The sequence below is a fragment of the Dipodomys spectabilis genome, unplaced genomic scaffold (genome assembly GCF_019054845.1).
Source record: "Dipodomys spectabilis isolate Male_0828 unplaced genomic scaffold, ASM1905484v1 ptg000157l, whole genome shotgun sequence".
Classification (NCBI taxonomy): Eukaryota; Metazoa; Chordata; class Mammalia; order Rodentia; family Heteromyidae; genus Dipodomys; species Dipodomys spectabilis.
Genome location: NW_024870834.1, coordinates 23,693,577 through 23,719,193, shown reverse-complemented (window position 1 = coordinate 23,719,193; position 25,617 = coordinate 23,693,577). Strand labels below are relative to the sequence as shown.

At 40.2% G+C, this 25,617-nt stretch overlaps 1 protein-coding gene across 2 annotated transcripts in view; it reads left to right on the top strand.

Annotated features, from left to right (window-relative positions):
• Nucleotides 1-25,116, top strand: part of Slc39a9 (solute carrier family 39 member 9) — a 46,507-nt gene extending 21,391 nt beyond the window's left edge. Inside the window, exons 3-8 of one of the 2 annotated variants that reach the window (XR_006149420.1) lie at nt 5,187-5,372; nt 15,810-15,878; nt 18,039-18,124; nt 18,580-18,714; nt 21,250-21,615; nt 22,409-25,116. Coding sequence is in view for 1 of the 2 variants with exons in the window: in XM_042692454.1 (XP_042548388.1) it covers nt 5,187-5,372; nt 15,810-15,878; nt 18,039-18,124; nt 18,580-18,714; nt 21,250-21,480 (707 nt within the window). In the remaining variant the exon portion in view is untranslated. Of the gene's footprint in view, nt 1-5,186; nt 5,373-15,809; nt 15,879-18,038; nt 18,125-18,579; nt 18,715-21,249 lie in introns of both variants that reach the window. The other variant, XM_042692454.1, reaches the window with a different exon arrangement.
• Nucleotides 25,117-25,617: the final 501 nt, after the last annotated feature.

Below are 25,617 nucleotides of genomic sequence, written 5' to 3'. Positions count from 1 at the left end.
GACAGTTTTTTTTGTTTGTTTGTTTGTTTTTTGGGGTCCGGTCATGATGCCTGAACTCTGGGCCTGCCTGGGCACTGTTCCTCAGCTCTTCAGCTCAAGATAGTGCTCTACCACTTGAGCCACAGCACCACTTCTGGCTTTTTTCTTTTTGCTTATGTGGTGCTGAGGAATCGAACACAGGGCCTCAGGCATGCAAGGCAAACACTTTACCACTGAGCCACCTTCCCAGCCCCCTTTTCTTTTTTTTTTTTAACCACCTGTGTTTTGCTGCTAATCAGATCTGTAACTGGGCTACAACATGGGGAAAGAAAAAAAAGGAGAAAAAAGAAAACAAGTAGTACAGTTCCTCTACTCTAGTACCTCTCAGTAACTCCTGTTTCCTTTGAAGTTTTTTTCTGTGCTTGTTTGTAGCAATTTTGGGGGCGGGGGTATTGGAATGGGGGGTTGAATGTAGGGTCTTGAACTGTGTCTTAGATTTCTTGCTCGTAGCAGGCATTCTTCCACATGAGCCACATCTCTAGTCTGACATTTTGGTGGTTAATTGAGATAGGTTCCTAAGGACTTTGCCCAGGCTGACTTTGAGCTGTGATTGTCCAGATCTCAGCCTCCTAAGCAGCTAGGATTACAGGTGAGAGCCAGTGGCACCCTGCACAAGTTTTACTCTGTAGTCCTCCAGTGGTTTTTAAAAATGTGTTTTGTTGTAGTAATTTGTGGGTAATTGAGGATGAAATGAGCACATTCCATCTTGGTCAGTACTAGGTATCTCCACCATTCTTTTTCAAAAGCAGAATTTTAATACACCAGTGAATTCTTCATTATAGGTCAAACCAACCTTTTGCTATATTTCATGTGAAGAGATTGTTTGCATGTTACCACAGCCTATGATTTCACTCATCTGTGAGCCTTGTAATTACAATAATTAACAGATTTTTCTCAGATGCTTTAATATGCATTATTAAATACTAATTAATGTGAAAAGAATTTAACATACTCGTCTATAATTATACCTCTTAAAAATCACAAATTAGATGATAATCAGCTTTAATGTGTAGAGATTTTCTATAGAAAATAATTATAAGAACTTAGTTTATTGAGCATTGCATTGCTTGTTTGCTGTAGAATAAAAAATGGAATCATCATAATTCTTTGGATTTTTTTTAAATTGGCATGTTGAAGAAGGCAGACTATTGGGTCAGAGACCTAAATATGAATGCAAGTTGCCTCCTTAGTGCTCATCTGTCTCATAATCTAAATATAAATGTACTTATACTATGTGTTGTATTCATAACACATTTAATTGTCAAAACCTGCTGTTATCAGGAATTGTTTAGTATAGATAATCCATTAATTTTCACTTTAAGAATGTCACTTATCAGATTCCTTAGCAATAAAAGTTATCTGTGTCTTTTTTTCTGTTGTGCTTTACGTAAGGAAGGCCTTGCAATTAGGCAATAACTTAATAAGTGGCATCTAAATCAGAAAGAGGTAAAATGGTCTGTGTTGGCAGATGAGACTCCATCTCAATGAAATAAACTGAATGTGGTGTCTTATAATCTAACTATGCTCTCTGAACTAAAGAGAGAAACATACTTCAAATCAAATTCAACAGGTAAAGGATTAATATCTAGAATATACAAATACAAAAAAATACAAAACTTAGAAAGAACAAATAATTAATAAGTGGGTAAGCAAATTTAACAAATAGCTGTTAGGTAATTTCTTCTCTTAGGAGAAGAAATACAAATGGCTAGTAGATACATGAAGAAATGTTCAACATCATAGTAAGTCAAAACTACACTAAGATTCCATCTCACCCCAGTCAGAATGGCATTCATTAAGAAAACAAGTGTTGGAGCTGGGAAGGTGGCTCAGTGGTAGAGTGCTTGTCTTGCATGCATGAGGCCCTGGGTTAGATTCCTCAGTACCACATAAGCAGAAAAAGCCGGAAGTGGTGCTGTGGCTCAAGTGGTAGAGCATTAGCCTTGAGCTGAAGAGCTCAGGGACAGCACCCAGGCCCAGAGTTCAGGCCCCATGACCCACAAAAAAAAGAAAAGAAAAGAAAACAAGTATTGGGAAGTGTGTGTGTGTGTGTGTGTGTGTGTGTGTGTAAAGGAACACTTATACACTCCTCATGAAAATTTAAGTTAGTGCAACCACTATAGAAATCAATATGGAGGTGCCTTAAAATAATTGGTTCCTTAAAAGAGCCAGTGGCCCTAGCTACTCAGGAGGATGAGATCTGATGATCACAGTTTGAAGCTAGCCCAGGCAGGCAAATCTGTGAGAGTAAATACCAAAAAAGTAGGAAGTGGACATGTGGCTCAAGTAGTAGAGCACTAGGACTGGCATTTAAATTTAAAAAAAAAAAGGCTGAGATCTGAGTATTGTGGTTCAAAGGCAGCCCATGTAGGAAAGTCTGTGAGACTCTTATCTCCAGTTAACCGCCAGAAAAACAAAAGTGGCACTATGTCTCAAAGTGGTAGAGCACTAGCCTTGAGCAAGAAAGCTCAGGGACAGCACCTAGCCCCTGAGTTCAAGTCCCACAACTGGGGGTGGAGGAAGTAAAGTCAATTGAAAATAGGCTTGCCAATACTGCTATGGCCTACTTCCCCTTTTTTTTGCCAGTCCTGGGACTTGAACTCAGGGCCTAGGCACTGTCCCTGAGCTGTTTTTGCTCAAGGATAGCACTCTACCACTTGAGCTACACTGAGGGCTTCATGCATGCTAGGCAAGCACTCTGCCACTAAGCCACATTCCCAGCTCCTTCTATGCCTATTGAAAAGAGTTTAAATCATTATGTAAGAAAGATACCTGCATATCCATGTACATGAAAAATATTTGACAAAGTTAAATGCTGATGTATGAAAAGATTTTCAGCAAACTAGGAAAGAAAACATTTCTACTTACCTGTTTGCAGATGACATTATCATATATGTAAAAGTAGTTGAAGTTTAAAGCCTTGGCAGTATTTAATGACAATGCTGTAGAGCAACTGCAACTCATAATGCTGTTGGGTCTATGAATGGTATAACCACTTTGGAAAACATGTCGAGTAATATACACAGAAACTATTAACTCTGTTCCTAGGTATTTAACTGAGGGAAAAGAAAATGTATCAACATGAAGACTTGGACCTGAAAGTTTATAACCGCTTTATTTGTGATAGGTCAAAATTAGAATAGATTAGCAAATTGTATTATAGCCAAAAAATAAAACATTACTCAACAAAAACAAATGGGCTGCTCTTATTTGCAGAGCATAAATGAATCTGAAAACAACGTGCTAAGCCAAATAAGACTTGCTCAAAATAATATAATGAATTTTCTGATCCTATTTGTATGAAGTCCTAAAACAGGAAAAACTCCTTGGGGACCAAAAAAAGCACACCAAAACCGGCGCTGGTGGCTCAAGGCAGTAATCCTTGCTACTCAGAAGGCTGAGATCTGAGAATTTAGGTTCAAAGCCAGCCCAGGCAGGAAAGTCCATGAGGACTCTTATCTCCAGTAAACTTCTCAGAGAAAAACTGGAAGTGGTGCTGTGGCTCTTGTGTTAGAGCACTATCCTTGAGCAAAAAGAAGCTCAGGGTCAGGGCCCAGGTCCCCCCCCCCCCCCCCAAAAAAAAAAAAAAGACTTTGTAACTCCTTAATCAAACTGCTTAATTTAATTAGAAATGGTTGTGTTACCCTCTTCTATGAACTATAACAAAGATAAAGATTTTGTCCTTGAAGCATTTATTTGTTTGTTTGTTTATTGCCAGTCCTGGGGCTTGAACTCTGGTCCTGAGCAATGTCCCTGAGCTTCTTTTGCTCAAGGCTAGCACTTTACCACTTGAGCCACAGTGCCACTTCTGGCCTTTTCTGTTTATGTGGTACTGCGAAATCGAACCCAGGGCTTCGTGCATACTAGGCAAGCACTCTGCCACTAAGCCATATTCCCAACCCTGAAACATTTAAGTATCAAATACCTGAATATAAACTAGAAGAATAGGATAGGCGTCTCTTACTGTAATTTGGTCTCATAACAATTTTGATATACCTAGAACTGAATGTAGATTGAAGGATATACCTCTTTAACTGCTCTGTCCTTTTTGTTTTTCTGCTAGCGACTTTGGACTTTTCTTTCTTTGTTTTGTTGGTTGTGGGCCTTGAACTCAGGGGTTGGCCACACTGTCACTAAGCTTTTTTGTTCAAGGCTGGTGCCTTGAGTAACAGGTCCATTTCCGATTTTCTGGTGGTTATTTGGAGATCAGAGTCTCATGGACTTTCCTACTCAGGCTAAGTTTGAACCATGATCCTGAGATCTCAGACTCCTGAGTAGCTAAGATTACAGGTAAGAGCTGCCAGCACCCAGCCTCCCACTGATAGATTTTGAAGCTAAATTGTGTGTGTGTGTGTATGTATATGTGTATTTGTGTGTGTAGGTTAGAACTGGGACTTGAACTCAGGGCCTAGGTGCTTTCCCTGAGCTCTTTTTGCTCAAGGCTAGCACTGTACCACTTGAGCCACAGCACCACTTCTGGATTTTTCTGTTTTTATGTGGTACTGAGAAATCAAACCCATAACTTCATGCATACTAGGCACACTATCACTAAGCACATTCCCAGCCCCAGAGTATATTTCTTTTTGGACAAGGTCACTCTTCCCCTTGCTCTCTGCCAGTTTTTCTCTCTCCTCGCTATCTACCAGTTGTATACTTCATTTTCAATTTAGTATCCAGTAAGTACAATTGCTGCATTTGTTCACCCTTTATTCTATTTTTATTTGCAATTTTTTCTGTCAACCTATGTATAAAATTAGGTTCATTAGATTGTCATTGTTTTGTTACTGCTTTTCATTTGCTTGTTCTCATAAAAATGACCTAAGATAGATTCTGAGGAGACTGGCATAATTTTTGTTTTCTCAGATGAAAAGAAAGATTCAGAATTTATCTATAACTATGTTAATACTCCCAAAAATGATTTGTTTCCATGTCCCAGGTTTTGAGAATGCTAGGCAGTCAAAATGTCCATATGCCAGTAACAGAGGACACTCAGGAATTATTCCATCATAAACTTTAAGTTGAAGGAGTTTGATTGGCTCACAGTACAGAAATTGAATATTTTTACAGCAAACTAGGTAGAGCCTAAGATACAACAGAATGGAAGCTTCTACAGGAAACTGTTAAAGACATTTTTCTCATTGTTCTAGGGAAACACCACCAAGCCAGTGGATCGCAGAATGTGTTTGCATCAGACAAAGCAGTGGTCCATGAACATGAGCACAGCCACGACCACACGAAGCTGCATGCCTACATCGGTGTGTCTCTTGTCCTGGGCTTTGTTTTCATGTTGCTGGTGGATCAGATTGGCAGCTCCCATGTGCATTCCACTGATGGTGAGTGGTGGGTGAGTGGTGAGTGGCTTACTTCAAGGCTTTCTGGGCAGGGCAGTCAATTTGCAGTTTGGAAAGTTACAAACAACTGAATAACTCAACCTGTTTTTATGGCTTTATTTGTCTGCATAAGGTGGTGGGAATACTCATTTCATTCATAGTGAGTTCTGACATGGCACAAGGAAATGTTTATTAATCTGTAACCCCAATGGTCTTAAAGCTGCCATCTTTGGTTGAGAGGCTAGGGTAGAAGTTCTTCACCTGTTTTAATGCTGAGCCAATCCAAAACTTACAGACTTTTTCTTTTTTCTTTCTTTTCTTTTGGGTTTTCTTTTTTGGTACTGGGGATCAAACCCAGGAGGTTGCACTTGTTAGGCAAGCGCTTTGCCACTGAGCTACATCACAGCCCTAAACCTGTAAACTTTTTACCAGAATATTATTTGTAAATGTATAAAGTATAGTACATAGGATTACAGAGAAAACCAATTGTGTTGAAATTTAGTTACCAACACAGAACATATTTGTAGTATAGTAAGGTATAACTTCCTTATCAGTGTGTAAAATAATTAGATGATTTAAATCTCAAGCAAGTTAGAATTGAATTTTATTTTTTAGAACCTCAGTATGAGGGCTAATGTTTCAGAGTATTCAATTGTGTGGTGGTCTTTAACAAAATATGTACTGATTAGAGCATCAGTTGATTTGGGCGTCTTTCTTTTAGAGAATCCTGATTAACAAAAGATGCTTTCTTTTGAATGTTTTAAAATCCATTGTTTCCTAGGAAAAATAAGTCAAGGACAATCGGAGTTTGCAAACAGTTTTTATCTGTAATCCTATTCACAGTAACTTTTTTGTGTTAAAATCACATGAATTCATATTGGCTTAGTGAATATCTTTAATATGGCTTATAGTAAATAAAAAAGGATTCTGATACATAATTCACCTTTGATGTCATAGTGATGGAAATAAATTGAGTGTTATAAAATCTAAAGAGGAATTTATAGAGTCTGTGTCCGTATATGTTGACAAGGAATTTTGCAGACAGAAAATATTGGAAAGCAGCATAGATATCTCGGTCCCCAGTGGGAGATCCTACTTTCAGGTGGCAGAATATTTGACAGATCTCTAGCTCTATCACTAGAGTACTCACAGACAGGAAAACTATAATGCAGTGTACCAGCAAGTGTGTTAATTTCATGTGATGATTTGTGAAAACAATTTCAGATTGTCTATAGCTGGAAAATAGTATCAAATTATCTGATTTCTATTGGCAGTTAATTGCTAAATTTGCTGAATGCTGGAGGCTCATGCCTGTAATCCTAGTTCTTCAAAAGACTGAGATCAGAGTATTACAGTTCAAAGCCAGCCTGGGCAGACTCTTATTCCCAATTAACCCCCAGAAAACTGGAAACGGCACTGTGGTTCAAAGTGGTAGAACACCAGCCTTGAGCAAAAAGAGCTCAGGGGTAGTGCCCAGGCACTCAGAGTTGAACTCAGAGTTCAAGCTCCACAACTGACCAAAAAAAAAAAAAAAAAAGGTTAATATTCAATCAGAGATTAGTTTTAAAAAAGAAAAAGAGGGCTGGGAATGGCTTAGGGGTAGAGTGCTTGCCTAGCATATATGAAGCCCTGGATTTGATTCCTCAGCACCACATAAACAATAAAGACAGAAGTATTGCTCAGTGACAGTGCCCAGGCCCTGAGTTCAAGTAATTTTTTTGCAAGCTAAAGTCACTGACACCTCCTAAATTCTACTCATGTTCTCATCTGTGAACTGTAGGTGAATAGACTTTGATCTACTAAAATTGGGTAAAGATATGAACAGAAAATATACAAGTATAAGCAAAGATGTTTCCTTTCATTTAAAGGAATATATGTGAAAATTACACTGAAAGCCAGGCACAAGTGGCTCATGCCTGTAATCCTAGCTACTTAGGTCTGAGATCTGAGTATCAATACAGTTTGAAGTTAGCCAGAACAGAAAAGTCAATGAGCCTCTTATATCTAATAAACTACCAAAAAAAAGACTGGAAGTAGAGCTGTGGCTCAATTGGTAGAGTGCTAGCCTTGAGCAAACGAAGTTTAAGAACAACACCCATTCCCTGAGTTGAAAAAAAAATTGCATTGAGATACTATTTTTTTCTTGTCAAGAGAGGCAAAAACTCAAAAAAGTTTGACAATATACTCAGTTGACAAAAGCATGGTAAAACCAGGCACTCTGGTGTGCTGCAGTTCCAAAATGATATGCCAAATATACAGAGGGACTTGGCAGTATATGGGCTATGTATATATTCACACTTACCCCAGGTCCCTGATAACACATTTCCAGTGTGAAAGTACATATTTACACAATTATTCAATGCTGTTTTGTTTATCATTGTAAAATATCAGAAACTGCTTAATTCTGTAGTTGTGGAGATCAGTGTGATGAATAGAAAGGCTATTATGTAGCTGTGAAAGACTAAAGAAAAAAAATCAAAGCTGGGCGCCAGTGGCTCACGCCTGTAATCCTAGCTACTCTGAAGGCTGAGATCTGTGAGGATCATGGTTCAAAGCCAGCCTGGGCATGAAAGTCTGTGAGACTCTTATCTCCAATAAACCACTAGAAAACTGGAATTGGCTCTGATCTCCAATAAACCACTAGAAAACTGGAATTGGCTCTGTGGCTCAAGCAGTAGAGTGCTCGCCTTGAGTTGAAGAGCTGAGGGACAGCGCCCAAGCCCAGAGTTCAGGCCCACAACCGACAAAAAGAAAAAAAAAAAAAATCCAGTGTCTGTGAACTGGTAGAGGGAGGTCTTTAAGAGATTACTATAAGTGAAAAATATTGGAACATACATTAGCAACTAGCATATAAGAAAGGAAATTTTAAAAATATGTACATCTCTTGTCTTTGAGAAAAACATAGGAGAAGGCTTAGATACATGACAGTACAGTGGTCATCTGTACAAGATAGAGTGAAAGGAGTGGCACAACTCTGAGCATGCCTTCTTGGTATACTTTTGGCTTTGAGAGACATTAATCTACATTAAAAAAAAATAGACTGGGCTGGGAAGGTGGCTCAGTGGTAGAGTGCTTGCCTTGCATGCATGAGGTCCTGGGTTCGATTCCTCAGCACCACATAAGCAGAAAGAAAAAAGCCGGAAGTGGCGCTGTGGCTCAAGTAGTAGAGCGCTAGCCTTGAGCTGAAGAGCTGAGGGACAGCACCCAGGCCCAGAGTTCAGGCCCACGACCGGAATAAAAAAAAAAAAATAGACTGAAGCTGAGCACTGGTGGCTCATGCTTGTAATTCTAGCTATTCAGAAGGCTGAGATATGAGAATTGCAGTTCGAAGCCAGCCTGGCAAGGGAAGTCTGTGAGACTCTTATCTCCACTTGAGCTCTGGCTCAAGTGGTAGAGTGCTAGCCTTGAGCTGAAAAAGCTCAGGGACAGAGCCCAGTCCCTGACTTCAAGCCCAGGACCCGCAAAAAAAAAAAAAAAAAAAAAAAAGACTGAATCAACCAGGATGAGGGAGCTAGCTGAAACAGATGAACTGCATTTTAATGGACAATACAATTACATAGAAACAACTAATTCAACGAACACATCTATATGATGACAGATGAAGGGGAGAAAAGGAATTTGCTTACTGCCCAATGTCAGTTGGCAAATGTTGACTTGGAAAATGGCCATTTTTGTAATACTAATAGTATAGGATGGCCCAAGCAAAAATCATCAGTGAGGACCAGGTATGGTGATATATTCATATAATCTCAGCTACTTAAGAGAGAAAGATTGGCTGGGAAGGTGGCTTAGTGGTAGAGTGCTTGTCTTGAGGTCCTGGTTTGATTCCTTCAGCACTACATAAGCAGAAAAGGCTGGAAATGGCGTTGTGGCTCAAGTGGTAGAGCACTCGCCTTGATTGAAGAGCTGAGGGACAGCGCCCAGGCCCAGAGTTCAGGCCCCATGGCTGGCAAGAAAGAGGGCGGGGGGGGGGGGGGGTCCCACGGGGGCCGGGGGAAAAATAAAGTTCAAGACTAGCCCAGGCAAAAAATTAGCAAGACCTCATCTTAACAAATAAGCTGGGCCATAGTGGGTGTGTCTGTAATTTCAGCTATGAGAAAGACTTCAATAGGAGTGTTGTAGTTCAAGACCAGCCTGGGCAAAAGTGCAAGATCCTATCTGAAAATTAGTTGAAGGAAAAAGGGCTAGGAGCACAATCAGGTAGTAGAGCTTTTGAGTTCAAACCCTAGTACCTCCAAGAAAATGGCAAAAGAATCATCAGCAAATGTTAATTCTATCAGGTAAAACTTTATTTGTTTATTAGGTACAAAGGGAAAATAAGTGAGTGAAAGAAAAAAATTCAGCAATATTTTGACCACATGATCAAAATTAATGTCACCAGCATTTGGCTAAGCTGTCAGACCTGCTTCCTTGACAGTTGACCATAAACTCTGGACGAAAAAAATTTACAGCTACAACCTAAAAACAATGGACAGTACCTAAATTCTGGAAGAGAGTAGTACCTGAAAGAGGACTAAGATTTCCTAATTTTACTAATTTTAGCAGTCAGCATCCATGAAGCAGTTAAGATTCTCATATAAAATTCAGTTTTTCTGGCCTAAAGATGTAGAAGACTGAATTCAGGAGAATGAAAGCACTAGAAAGAAGGAAGATCTTAGAATGGAGATAGCCAGAGAAAAAACTCAGCCCCCAAATTCTGTACATTAACTGCTGAAGTCTCTTGCTAACCCTTTTATTTGTATGGGCAGATTCCAGAAAGCTCAAGAAGGTAAAAGAACTCAAATGAGATTTGAACAGCTTATAGTGTGAGCCAAAACACATGAATTAAGTGAAGCGAAAATTCTCTGGAGAAATACAGCAGAATGCAGAGTATTCATGAGATCACATTGACTGCATCTGGTGTCTTATCCAGCATACACCCCGAGCAGCAGCTATGCATCCTGTACTACAGAAGAATCCTGAACTGCATTCCATCCAAGAACACATAGTGAAACCAGATATCAGGGGGATGTCTGCAGGGGAGGATGGTTGTACTAAAAGAAAAGGAAGTGCAAGGGAATAATACTGTCTATGTTGATCAGTGAGATGTGTCATCAGAAATGCTCCCTGGGGACATTATTAGGCATTTGAGAGAATATGCAACAGAAATTAGAAAGCAGATCAGTGCTAAGTTTGCTGATGTTGATAACTATTATAATTATATGATTATATAATTATATAATATAAAAATATATAATATAGGGCTGGGAAGTGGCTCAGTGGTAGAGCGCTTGCCTTGCATGCATGAGGCCCTGGGTTCGATTCCTCAGCACCACATAAGCAAAAAGAATAAAAGCCGGAAGTGGCGCTGTGGCTCAAGTGGTAGAGTGCTAGCCTTGAGCTGAAGAACTGAGGGACAGCGCCCAGGCCCAGAGTTCAGGCCCCACAACCGGACCCAAAAAAAAAAAAAAAAATATATATATATATATATATAATATAATATAAAAATATATAATTTATAATTATATAATAGCCTTTCTGTTAGGAAATACATGTTTAAGTATATGGGGTTAAGCAATTATATTGTTTACAGCTTGTAAAAAAGTAGATTTGTATATATAGAGAAAGATCATGAATGCAAATGATGATGTAGATTGGATAAAATGTTAGCTGATTGGTCAGAGAAAAAATTTAAATGAGTCTTCATTTATTTCCCTGCCCAGTTACTTCAAGGTAACTTATTTTCAAAGCAAATTCTAAGCTCTGGCCCACTCTTCCATTATAGGAGCTACAAAATGTTTATTTGGCAGCCAATAGACACTTCAGTTGTATGTTAGAAAAGTGAATAAAAATCCATAGAAAACAAATATTCAAATACTTTCCATAAGAACCCAGATAAGTATAATCCCTTAAGTATAATCCCCTCCCATTACTGTATCTATGCAGCCATACTCTAACAAAGACACAGCAACACTAGCAATAATGAAGCTAAACGATCCCTTTAAATTCCTTAATTTAAAAATCACTTACAGTAAACAGCTACAAGGACGGTATTTACACATTGATACTAGCCTAAGCACAGGCTGCTAGGCAATGGTCCATCCCTTTTCCAGAGTACCACGATATGGGCAAAGTACTGACCCTCTGCTCTCTACTTAGGTCAAGAAGCTTTGTGTGGCCACTTTAGTCATGAAATCACATAATAAGTAGTCTTGGAATCCATTGAAGTAGAAGCAATAACAACAGTCTGTGTACCCATGTTTTCAGAGAACACCTAGAGAACACATGCATCTTGGGCAGTGAGTTGCCCAATATAAGCCATCACATGTTGGTCCTCATGTGCTAGGTGAATAATAGCTTCTTATCGGGCTTGAATCTCTTGCAGTAGGGGCTTTATATGTGTGTAATAGTAAAGGATGCAATTAAATAATTCCTGTATTCTATCACTCACATAAAACATAAAGTGCATGTATTAATACATAAGTGGACCCATCATCATCATTATCACCAGAACCTCTCAGCTCCATGAGTATGGTTCTTCTGGCAATGATATTAAGTGCAAGTGTGACAGCAGATGTGACATTATATCTGCCTGGCTCAGCTATGAGTCTTACTCCAGAGAAAAAAGCTTGTCCAGTACTGGTAAACATGCTGGTAATCTTCTAAGCTGCACATGCTTAGATCTGGTAAGCTACTACCAATATCAAGCAGATACATGCTAGAACCAATCCCAGTCCCTGTTAAAGACACAGTGGGCATCAGAAACTGCCTGTACAAAGGTTTTAAGATTGCTATAGCCACTTGCCACATGGAAGCTGACACCGATTGACATTAACATTTAGCTCTTTTTGCCCTTTCCAAAAGAAGTCCATGAGGTGACAGAATCATCAGTGGCAATCTGCAAAACCAGCTTTGCCCTGGAGTTTTCATCAACTCAACTGTTACTACCAAAAGCCATTTTCTTTGAGATGGAGTTGTGGCTCCAATGAGCAAAAGCAGCTTGTACCAAGTTTGAGTACTGATCTTGAAAAGTCATCATCTTGACTCCTTAGTGACAACCTATGAAACCTGGGACACTCATTTACAAGAATTTGCATAGATAATTCTCTCTGGAGGCATCCCGAGGCTCTGTACCAACTGTATTCCAGTCTTGTTAGCACATCACAACCCATCCCAATGGCAGCGAGGGTGCTCTGCTTTTATTACATTTGACTACATAGAAGGGAGAGACATGGGGAAGAGCTTATGACTATCTTAGATGTTTCCTTGGCAAGTCTCTTGATGTCTGTAACAGAAAAGGCATCCTTATCAGTGGAAGAAGAGACTTAGTTCATTTTTTTGGTCCAGAATGACCTTGGCAGTAAAGTTTCATCAAGGATGTGGCAGCCAAACCTTTACTAAAGTTGTTCCTGGTTTCTTGATGTGCTTCTGAAATGTACCAAACTCCAAAGAGGATGAGGGAATTCATGCCTTAGCAAAATTTTCTCTTTTTTTTTTTGGGTCCGGTCGTGGGGCTTGAATTCTGGGCCTGGGCACTATCCCTTAGCACTTCAGCTCAAGGCTAGCACTCTACCACTTGAGCCACAGCGCCACTTCCGGCTTTTTTCTTTTTGCTTATGTGGTGCTTAGGAATCAAACCCAGGGCCTCATGCATGCAAGGCAAGCGCTCTACCACTGAGCCACCTTCCCAGCCCCAGCAAAATGATTCTTAGTAAGACGAACCTTCAGAGCACCTGCTCACTTCAGGAAATGCCATTGTTCCACCTGGAGCTAGAGCTGAAGTTGAAGGAGTGTTTGGCTGGCTCCTTCTGTGTCTGTCAGCCAATTTCGCTCTGTTTGCCAGAGATGGGCTGGTCTCATGTGGCCCAGTGGACTCACACATAATGATGGTGTCTGCATGACATGGTTAATGCTGGTAGGAGACTGTGAAGTCTTCTTGGAGATGTGACTGGGTCTAAATAAAGTTAGCAAGAGTCATGAGTCTACTGAAAAGTTTTTAAAAATCGTAAATAAATTGTAGGCCTAATAATATCTTGTAAAATGTAGCATGTGTTTATTCTTGCTCCTGTTTTATCTCTGATGGCACTTTTTTCTGGCTTTCATATCTCCTATGACATGGTTTAACATAGTGCCTGCAGGGTTTTATGAGTTATTAAATACCAGTACAACTTAATTCATTCTTTTATTTATTTTGAAATACAATCTTTTCCTATAAGTAAAACAAACACACACACACACACACACACACACACACACACACACACACACACACACACACACTTAAACTAGGCATTTGTGGCTCACACCTGTAATCTTACCTACTCAGGAGGCTGACATTTGTGGATCACAGTTCAAAGCTATCCCAGGCAGGAAAGTCGTGAAACTCTTTTATCTTCAATTAGCCACTAAAAAAACTGGAAGTAGAGCTTGTGGCTCAAGGAGTAGAGTGCTAGCCTTGTGCAAAAAATGCTCAGGACTGTGCTATAGGCCCTGAGTGTAAGCCCAAGGACTGGCACCACTACCACCCCCCCCCCCACCACCACCACCAACAAACACCTTAATTTAAAAACCTCTAGTTTTTATTAAAAATGCTTTGGGAGGCCAAAACAAAAAGATTGCTTCAATGTCCCACTTCTAAGCCAGTGTGGGCAACCTAACAAGACCCTGTCTCAAAAACAGAACAAGCAAATAAAACTCCACCAAAGGAAAAATTAAATTACTTATGATATGCTTACAAGTAAACCACAAGGCTATTTGTTATGTATAAAGAAAGGCCAAAACAAGCTAATTTTCCTTACAGAGTAATAACAGTAGTCTTCCCATTTCACTGATAGAGAATTTTTTTCTTGTTTCAGTGATTAATGGGACTTTAACTTTCCTTCTTTGCATTGTTTTTAAATTTTGTTTTTAACAAAATTTGTTAGTAGAAAGTAACATACTACTTTTATTTAAAAAAAGACACAGCTTCTTATATTGTAAGCCTTTCTTTTTTCAAGATTAAACTATGAAATTTGTTTGACTAATGTCTGCGTGTCATTTCACCTAGCATTTCAATGTCTTCTCCTCTGCCTTTCCCTCCTCCTTCCCCTTGTCCCTACTTCTTATGCCAATACTAGGCTTGAACTCAGGGTCTTGGGCTCTCACTTATCTTTTTTATTCATGGCTGTTGCTTTTCTACTTGAGCCACAGCTCCACTTCTAGTTTTTTGGTGGTTAATTGGAGATAAGCGTCTCATAGACTTCTGCCTGGGCTAATTCAAACCTGAATCCTCAGATCTTTTGAAGATCTAGCATCACAAGTATGAGCCACCAGTACCTGGCTCCAGGTCTCCCATCCTTTCACATTACATCATTTGGACATATTTACTTACTGTACATCTCCTATAATCACAGTAGCATCTTTATGTGATACAGATAAAGACATTATTTTTTTTCATTCTCTAGAGCAAGAACTTATAGCAACCATTGGGTACCTATCACTATGCTATACTCCATGAGTATAGTACTATGCTATACTCCATGAGACACATTGAAAGAGAAAGAAGTAGAAAACAAATTCATTGAATGTAGTCAACAGAAGACATATTTAAGTTGAAAATATATTCATTGGTTACAGTCAACATAAGACATATTTAAGTGAAATGCTTTTATGTGTTTGAAGTAGAGATTCACAAGAATCTCTGATGCTACTTGTGACTTAACAACATTGTTTTGAATTGGAACTGATCTTTGCTTTCTTTGTTAATAGAGGTTGTCTTAGAATTAGGCTTAGAACAATTCCTAGGTTTTGAGTTGATGAACTGAGAAGGTTAGTACTTGTCAAGAATTTCAAGAGAAATTTTTAGGTGAAATTGATAGGTGAAAAAGAGAATAAGAATGTTTTGCTGTTAAAGAAACTGGTGTAACTGGTCTTGATAATGAGAAATATGATGGAAACAGTTGATGAATGATTTAAGAACCTTGTGGTTTGAGGCCAGCCTGGACATGTGGGGATGAAGACAGTTGGAGACTGGAAGGGGAAGAGGTAAGCAGTGACAATTAGATAGGACCAGAAAGAAGAATCAGGCAGTGGAACACTTCTGTAGAGGACTGGAGGATTAAGGAGTCTGAGGAAGCTGAGGCAGTTGAGGCTCATACAGTTCAAACATTTGTTTCTCTAGAGAAGCCTAGTTCAGATGAAGAGTTCCCATCTACCCACTTATTGAGGGTAAAGAGAACTTCTAAGACTTGATGCAAAAAGAAAAAGACAGTAGGGTATGATGGTACATGCCTGTAGTTTTATCACTGGGAGGCAGAGGCAGGAAAATGGCAAGTTCCCAGGACAGCCTGAGCTACAGAGTAAGACCCTTTCTCCCCCCACCCCCCCCCCCAAAAAAAAAGGGAAAATAAAAGAAATTGTGTGCTTTAAGATTAGTCTTTGAAAATTGTCTCACTTAATTCTTCTTTCTCATTTTCACTGCAGATCCAGAAACAGCAAGACCGATCAGTTCCAAAATCACTACCACACTGGGTCTGGTTGTCCATGCTGCAGGTAGGGTTGGATTGCAGTGAGACCTCTCCTTCCTGTCACACAGAGCAGCTTAGCACACTGATCATCCATATTGAATGTTCTTGGATTGGTTATTGGGGCAGGTTGCTTAGTAAATTCTGCTAGGATTACAAGAGTGACACATGCGTGCGTGCGTGCGTGCGTGCGTGCGTGCGTGCGTGCGTGCGTGTGTGTGTGTGTGTGTGTTTCATGGTTAAAAATGAAAAGAATGAGCTAGGTCTGCCTGTAGGCTCAGCACTCAGGAGGCTGAAGCAGGAGGACTGTAAGATTTAGGATAACCTGGGCTGTGTAGCAAGACCCTGTCTAAAAACAAAAGCTGAGCTGGGTGCCAGTGGCCTGTAATCCTAATTACTCGGGAGGCTGAGATCTGAGGGGTTTGAAGCCAGCCCAGATAGTAAAGTCTTTAAGACTCTTTTATTTCCAGTAAACTACCAAGAAACAAAAGCCAAAAGTGGAGCTGTGGCTTAAGTGGTAGAGAGTTAGCCTTGAACAAAAGAAGCTCAGGGACAGCACCCAGGCTCTGAATTCAAGCCCCAGGACTGGCAGCAAACAAACAAGTTGGAAGTGTAACATGGAACACTCTGTTTCCATGCCTAGCAAATCTTATGATACATGAAAATTATATAAATTGTTCTGATAGACTTGTATGAAAACAGCCATGCCCACATGTCTCTGTATCATTTGTGGCTGCTTTTTCACAATAGTAACAAGGTTGACTAGTTAGTAAATATTTCAGCTTTGTGGACCATTTAGTTTTTCCTATCTGAGCCTTTAAGTAGTTGGCAGCCCCCTCCTAAGAATCTCATCTGGGAAAGAGCCTTGGCAATTTTGTACCAAACAACTGCTGCCCACTGTAGGCCAAGGCAGTAGGTGGAATGCAGAAGACCCAGTGTTGCTAATGGCCTCATTTGCGAGCCACAACTCTGACCATGTCCAATAGTAGGGTTCTGTTAGTGACAAAGGCATATGAGGCTTGGTGTCTTTATGTGTAAGATGAAGACATGCTTCCTTTTTCATTCTTCTTGGGCAGTTTCTAATTGATGGACTAACCAGTAGCTTTTTTTAGTTTCATGCATTTTCCATTAACAACAATAAAAATTACTAACATGGAATATTCTGGGCCTCATGCTAAGCCTTTTACATATATTCTCATATAATCTCCATAAAATATCTAAAATATCTAAGAAAAATGTTTTTTTTATGAGCCTAGGTGCTGTCTCTGAGCTTTTTTGCTCAAAGCTAGTGCTCTGCCACTTGAGCTCCATTTTTTGGCTTTTTGATGATTTATTGGAGATAAAAGTCTCAAGGACTTGCCTGTGGTCCTCAGATGTCAGCCTCCTGAGTAGTTAGGATTAGAGGCATGATCCACCAGGGCCTGGCAGAAATATGTGTTACAAAGATGAGAAGGCTAGGGTTGGGATGTAGCTTAGTGGCAAAGCGCTTGACTAGCAAGTGCAACATCCTCGCCTCAATCTGCAGTATCAAAAAAGAAAAGGAAAAAAAATACAGTTAAAAAAACCAAGCGTAGCTCATGCCTGTAATCCTGGCTACTAAGAAGGCTGAGATCTGAGGATCACATTCAAAGCAAGCCCGGGCAGGAAAGTCCATGAGACTCTTATCTCCAGTAAACCACCAGAAAATTGGAAGTGGCACTGTAGTTCAAGTGGTAGAGCACTAAGCTTGAGCAGAAGAACCCAGGCTCAGCACCCAGGCCCAGAGTTCAAGCCCAACGACAGACAAGAAAAACAAAATGGGCTGGGAAGGTGGCTCAGTGGTAGAGTGCTTGCCTTGCATTCATGAGGCCCTAGGTTTGATTCCTCAGCACCACATAGGCAGAAAAAGCCGGAAGTGACACTGTGGCTCAAGTGATAGAGCGCTAGCCTTGAGCTGAAGAGCTGAGGGACAGCACCCAGACCCAGAGTTCAGGCCCCACGACCGGATCCAAAAAAAAAAAGAAAAAAGAAAAAGAAAAACAAAACAAGACCAAAAAAAAAAAAAAAAAAGATGAGAGGGCTAAACTTCAGAAAGATGAAGTAGCTCCAGCCTTAGGTCCAGCTCTACCTGCCTCTAAAGTCCACACACTCAGCCTATGCTATTGTTGTTGTTTATAGAAATCTTATGTTTTATTGTTTCCAAACTTAGCGGATGGTGTAGCTTTGGGAGCAGCAGCTTCTACTTCACAGACTAGTGTGCAGTTAATTGTGTTTGTGGCAATAATGCTACATAAGGTAAGCCAAGATTTGCTATTGAATATATTTGAAATTAAAACTTTTCTGGGTCCATATTGCCTTTCTGGAATGGGAAAAGTCTTTTAGCTTCTTAATTACTATCATTTTGGAGAATTGCATAATTCTGTTCACAGCTACTTTTTGCTATTTTCTTAAATTCCTACTTGAGGGTTTTGGTGGGCATACATCCGAACTATTAAATTCTCTTTAGATTTCTATATTTCATATATTTTTGTTTTATAAGTATTTTTCTCTCCTTGACTTTCTCTATCCAGCTAAAAAACACATACACAACATGTAGAATCTCTTCTTAGTTTAGAACATTAATTCTTAAAAGGGCTCAGTCTTGGTGCTATGGTTTTTGATAGGAGATTTCATATCATGACATGTACATATTGATGTAGAAGCAAGCCATCTCTGTAGGGTACTAATAAGGGGTACTTTGTCTTTCTCAGGCACCAGCAGCATTTGGGCTGGTTTCTTTCCTAATGCATGCTGGCCTGGAGCGGAATCGAATTAGAAAGCACTTGCTGGTCTTTGCACTGGCAGCACCAGTTATGTCCATGGTGACATTCTTAGGACTAAGTAAGGTAAGTCTGAGCACCCCTTGTTTTTCTAGACATGTGTCAGATCTACCAGAACTTAAAATCCCTAATGTTGGTTTTCCAACTACATTACTTTCTCAAACTAAAGACAAAAATTAGGTGTAGCTGGGCGCCGGTGGCTCACACCTGTAATCCTAGCTACTCAGGAGGCTGAGATCTGAGGACCGTGGTTCAAAGCCAGGTGGGCAGGAAAGTCCGTGAGACTCTTCTCTCCAATAAACCACTCAAAAACTGGAAGCAGCACTGTGGCCCAAGCCTTGAGCTGAAGGACAACGCCCAGGCCCAGAGTTCAAGCCCCATGACCGACCCCTCCCCCCCCCAAAAAAAATAAGTGTAAACACCTGTTCAAGGTAAATGTCTTAATTCCAAATCAGTCCTTCAACATTTCCTTGTTCATATTGGTTCTAATAGTGTTTACACAAATGCATACACAGTCACAATCATCTCTGTGTGGTACTGGGGTAGGCACATAAAGTACCTATGGCAGTCTTTCAGAGTAGGGGGTGAACAAAGATGGCTGTTTTCTGCTGACTCAGATTATTCTCTTCCCAGCAGTCATTAGCAGTCATTAGAATATCTAGTTCTTTTTCACTGAACATAGCTAGATCTGAAATGACATCTGTCATTTGTCAGCTCACAAGCACAAGCACCCTTTCTCCTCCAAGCTGGACCTTTCTGTCCCTTGTGATTGAGTCTACTTGGGCTGTAGTTCTTAGCAACAACCCTTCCCACTTTGCCTAAATATCAGTGGGCAAGCTTTAGGAGGAAAATCTTAGAAGCAAACTTAGTACTGGTTTGAAGGAACTACTTTCTTCCACTCCTCCTAGGGAGGAGATTCATTATTCTATAGTAAACTTTTTACTACAGAATAGAGGTTTTTACCTTTACTAAAAGGAATATAAAACAAAAAAGATAGTTAAGCAATGGTTAAGTTTGTTAGTGAAGATTTGTTGGTCTTGATTGCTAACAAACAAGTTATTGTTAAACAACCCTTTCCATTCACCTGAAGAGCTTGTGAGCAGTATAGAGTTCCTTTTAAATTATGACTGCTATTTCATTGAGCAGTATAAGTTTTACAACTTATTACAGGAAGGTCCTGATAATTCTGGAGGCATTGCAGTTACATACTGCATCTGTGCAAAGGTCTTAAAATTTGAATTGTTTATTAATCCATAGGCTTGCCTTTTTTAATGGAAAAGATAGAAATTAATTATATAAATATTCTAAGCTTAGAGGGGGTGGCTGTTGCATCTTGATTGCCACTGTACCTCAGGTACTTGGCTTATAGTCTAGTGTGTAGAGGACACTTTTTAAGTAGTAGTAGAATGAATGAATTGATTTCTGAAGTTGAATGTCTACATTAACCTGTTGATTTCATCCAAAGAGTGTAGGTAATAGGGGATGGTAGAGCGCCTGCCTAGTAAAGTTGTGGGTAAACTTCAAATGCTCTCACCACAAAGAAAAAGTATTTGAGGTAATGGATATATTAATTCGATTGATTTAATTACTCCATATTGTACTTCCATAAATCATAACATCACTTTGAACCCATAATATATATGTATATATATGTTTATGCATATGTATATATGTAAATTTAAAACATTTTTACTTTGATTAGCATACACCAATCTAGTACAAGGAGAGTTTATTGTGATAATTCCATAGATATATGCAGTATTTTGCTGTTATTGTTCTTGGTGGTGGTGGTGGTGGTGGTGATGGTAGCCATGGGGCTTGAACTCAGGGCCTGTGCACTGTCCCTCTGTCACTTGTAGCCACAGTACCACTTCCTGCACTATTCTTTGAACAAGTTTATACCCTCCATTATATTTCCTTTACTCTCTTCTCACCTTCCCCCAATCTAAAATAAAATTTTAAAGAGTGCTTGTGAGCTAGGCACTGGTGGTTATACCTGCAATCCTAGTTACTTGGGAGGTTGAGAAGGTGGGGGTCATGGTTTGAGGCCAGCCTGGACAGAAAAGTTTTTGAGACTCCTTTTCAATGGATAGCTAGGTGCAGTGTCACATGCTTGTCATCCCAAGCTGTGGGAAAGGCTGAAAACAGGATAATGGTTCCAGGCTGGTCTGGGCAGAAAAAAATATATGAAAGATTCCATCTCAGTGAGGCTGGCTATGGCTGCACACAGCTGTGATCCTAGCAACTATGGAAAGCCTAAAATGGACAGAATGTGCCTCATGCACACACCTGGTAGGAAAGTTAGACTACTGAAAGAAAAATGAGTGAAAAGGAGGCTAGGGGCGTGGCTCAGCAACAGAGTGCCTGCCTAGTAAGCAGAGGACTCTGAGTTCATACCCCAGTACCATCAACCAGACAGAATCAAGCAGTTATGTACATCACTGATGTTCCTCAGCTCTCCGTAAATGATTAGATCTACTTGCATGTCAAGATGTCTCCCATGCCTGAGACCATACCAGTTGTCAGGTGTGAATATTTAGTTTGGGGCTTAGCCTGAATTTTACTTGACTTAATGTTTCCTTTTTCTCTTTTATCTCATAGAGCAGTAAAGAAGCTCTTTCAGAGGTCAACGCTACTGGAGTAGCCATGCTTTTCTCTGCTGGGACATTTCTTTACGTTGCCACAGTACATGTCCTCCCTGAGGTGGGCGGAATGGGGCACAGCCACAAAGCTGACAGCACTGGAGGGAGAGGCCTCAGCCGCCTGGAGGTGGCAGCCCTGGTTCTGGGTTGTCTCATCCCACTCATCCTGTCAGTAGGACACCAGCATTAAATGTTCAGGTTCCAGCGTCAGTCCATGGTCGCTTGCCATCCAGTGAGAACAGCCAACCTGTGACAGCTGCTCACTTCCTCAGTGTCTTGTCTCACCTTGCCCATCTCCACCTGTGTTCCCAGAGTCCGGAGGGAGGTGAGAGTCAACCCCGGAGTAATGGAAAAGCTTGTAGAGTAGGAACAACACATTGTGATTAGGTAGAGACTTGTGTTGTCTTTTAAAGGGTCTTTGGCATATTGAGTACTGATGTTTCTCTTAACCCTATTCTCAGGGAAGATGGAATTTAATTTTAAAGAAAAGTGGAGAACTTCATACTCAGAAGGAAATAGTAATTATGAAAATACAGTGTTCTGTAATTAAGCTAAATGTCTTTCTCCTTAGAGGCTCTGCCATTTTACCCATTGATTTTTAACATTGTCCTCACCCTGGAAGACTGGTGCTTTAGCATGTATGCCACATGCCTTGATAGAAGGCCACAGCACCATTCTCTTACATGCGGAATGTGATTGCAGTTAATTTGAAATTAGAGAAGGAAAGTCAGAGCAAGACACATTGAAAGTTGAACTCATTCTCTAAAAGGAGATAGCCAGTGAAAGGGGATGTCTAAAGAATCTTAACCACCTCCTTTGCATATGCCTCTCTGAATGTAGCCTGCTATTCTTTCCACCGGTGCAGCAGATATGACTAGTGTTTAATAGCATCTCTTTCAAGTTTCCTTGGCAGAATACCTGCCTCCAGTCCATTTCTAAAGGACCCAAGTTCTCATAGGTTCAGGCTAGGCTTTAATTTTACTCCCATCACAAAGTATCTTTGGAAATTAAGGGATACTAAATTTTAAGTGAATTTGGATAGTTATTGACAATGTTTTAATGATCTTGCTAAAAGTAAGACTATCAAAATCTGTGTTGTTCTTTTTTCTTCTTTTAAGTATTTCTTTTAGCAGGTCGACAGTCCCTCTGGCAAGGCACTTGTCCAGCGTGGGAAGCATTGTGTCTGCTCACATAAGCAAGCACCTGTAGCATGAAGAAAGTCTAGCTGTATCATAAGTGAGAAGTGTCTGCCCGTTGGCTTAAAGCTTACTGAAATCATGTGTCTTGTGTCTTCATATTTCCCATACTTTTCTCCTAACTTTCTCCTCTAGCTCCTCCTCCCTATAATTTGCTGCTTACTGCTGGTGGTGATGTCAGTACTGTGTGAGACGAGTTCTCATCAGGACACCCACTCCTTGAACTGTGGTGATGAAGATAAAAGTGTCTCTGTCCTTTAGTCCCTTCAAATAAGTTATTTTTGTGTCCAGCACAGCTGTGTTCAGCTGTGGAAATATCACTTCCTCATGTGTGAGTTGACACAGTCACTAATACTCTGGTAATTTAAACAATTGAGACAGCAGAAGTGTTTAACAAACTAAGGTAATTTTCCATGTTTGCCAAAATCTGTATAAATCCTGTTTTGTCAATTAAGTGTGTAATACTGTATTAATAATTTATTTTTATTTTTTGTACCACTTGAAATCACATTACATTAAGAGGGAACCAAGAATAGTTTCTTGAGGACAGTGGATTTAGTCATTTGTACAAACATTTTGTGTGACACATAAGCCAGCATGCCTGTTTTCTTCTTTCCCATTTCATCACTGGGTCCGCAGCTGCAGAGTTACACTTGTGCGCCCTCTGCTGGCTCCAGGGAAAGAAGTGGCATAAATAGAATACGGTTTTTATATAGTGATGGGCGACCATGGCATCTAATGTTCAAGCCAAGAGAGAGTCTGAATGACTCTCCTGATTCATGGTAACAGTGGTCCTTCTAAAGTATGGTTGCCTTGATTCTTTCTAGAAACATACTTGTCAAATAAATAGCAGGTCTTTCTGTCTGGTTTGGTTTGGATAGAAGTAATTTCTATTACATAGTGTGTGTGATGATCAGAAATTTGTTCTGCTGGCCAAAGCCTCTTTCAGCAGTGCCTTGCCATCACGCTTAAAAAGTTTGGCCAGAATATCTTGCTGGACAGGGCCTTGAGCTCTGGCAGAGATTGAACATCATACTTTCAAATTTGCCTTCCCCTCTGGACCTCAATACTAACAGGCTCTCAGAAGTTGTGGGCTTTCCCAGATCCTAAAGCTGCTGCCTTGGGAGCTACTCATATTTCCCCTGGCCAGCAGGCAGAAATAGCCATACAAATTTTACAGGGCTCAATGCATCTTCAGGCAGTAGGGAACCACACCGTGTGGCAGAGGCCCCCTTCACTGGAGGAAGAGCTTGTTCAAGTGGCAGGCTGTGTCTCCCAGAAAGGCCATCTCAACGTTCGCTTCTTAGCATATTTTAGTACTGTTTCTTTTCCTGTTTAAAACTGCCTCCTTAGATGTGGATGCCTTAATGCTCAAATGCATTTGAAAACACTAGCAAATTTAGTTGCTGCCATGATTACAAATGAAATCATAGGCACAAAGAAATGCAGTAAATTATGAAAAACATGGTCCATCCTTCCTCATAACCAAAGTCAATCTGAATTTTGAGTCTTTTTTCTTGGTTAGGGCTAGACTTTCTTCAGGTTCCAAGTATTCTTTCAAGTGGCAAATTAAGGTGAAATCACTTCTACTACTCCCCTCATTTGTTCTCAAAGTAGTTGCTCATCAGTTCCCACATCATCACAGTGAGGTTGTGGGTTTGATTCTGGGGGTTTTTTGTCCGTGGTTTTGCACTGCAATGTGGAGAGTTTGGAAACACTCCTACCTACAGAGGCTGTGTGTTCTTATCAGCCTTCTTCTTCTTCTTCTTAGTTTCTAGTTCAAAACAGCCTGTTCTGGTAGTTTGAACCACTAAAGAAAAGGAAGAATATGGCTTTTTTGAGGCGTCACTTCTTACAGAAAGGAGACAATGTAATTGTGGTTTTTACCACTTCTAAATGTCACTGTCTAGTTTGTTGTTTTTCCCTTGAAGAGTCAAACTAGGGGGACACACAGGCATCTGAGTGTGTGAAGCCCCTGACACGGGTTCGATAGGTATTGACCCTGGGAACTATAGAATGTCAACAGCAGAAGCCCCTAAGGGATTCTTCTGTCTCTTGGGCTCTGAGCCCAAAAGATTAAGAATCACGACCACAATTGTCCCCAACTGCTGCAGTGCAGAGAACTACCCTTGGTAGTTGTATAGAGGACCCTTCTTTGCAAACAGAAATTTCTACTCAGTAGAGAAGGGTCCATGTTGCCCAAAGAGTGACATTAAAGATGCTATGAAATTAAAACCAATGATGTAACCTTTTTGTACCTGAGACATCTCATTTCACCTCAGGACACCTGAAGGAGGTGTGTGGCTTACAGAAAAGGACTAGTTAGCTGTTCAGGAGTCCAAGATTATGTTCCATCAAACACAGTTGCTTAACACAAAGAGACTAGCTTTGCTCTTTGCCTGGTAGTGTTTTCTGGCAAGCTGAGAGTCTCGTGGGATTACACTGCATTTTCTCTGGTTCTGTGGCCTAGACAGTGATCTTAAGTGTCTCTTTTTCTGGATACTTTGTACACATGAAATCATTCCATGGATGGCTGCCTTATAATTTTGTCTCTTTCCACTTTAATTGTGAATTGTTTAAAAATTTCTGATTTGTTTTCTGATAATAAATTTTTATTAGTGCATACCTTATATGAGTGTCTCTTATCTCTTGGTATTGTTTCTGTTTGATGACTAGACTTGACTCACATTTGAGCACCCAAAAGGTAATGAGAAGGAGAAGAAGGTGCTTACTATCTGCATGTCCTTTAGGGAAGGGAGGAGCAAGAACTGAGGGAAAATTGGGGGACTTGTCAAATGGGAAGTATCCAAAAGACACCAATCTATTGATGATTGTTTTTGTTTTTATTTTTGCCTTGCAAAAGAAATTAAATTTCTTAGTAACAAATAACACAACTTATAGTGGCGCTGTAGCTCAAGTGGTAGAGCGCTCGCCTTGAGTTGAAGAGCTGAGGGACAACGCCCAGGCCCAGAGTTCAAGCCCCACGACCGACAAAAAAAAAAAAAACTATATAGAGCAAATAACACCACTTATGGACAAGAGAAGCAGGCAACAGGTGCCAACCACCGTAGATGCATTTTCAAGAGCAGAGTTGTTCTGTGAACATATAATAAAGATGTTGGAAATAGCTG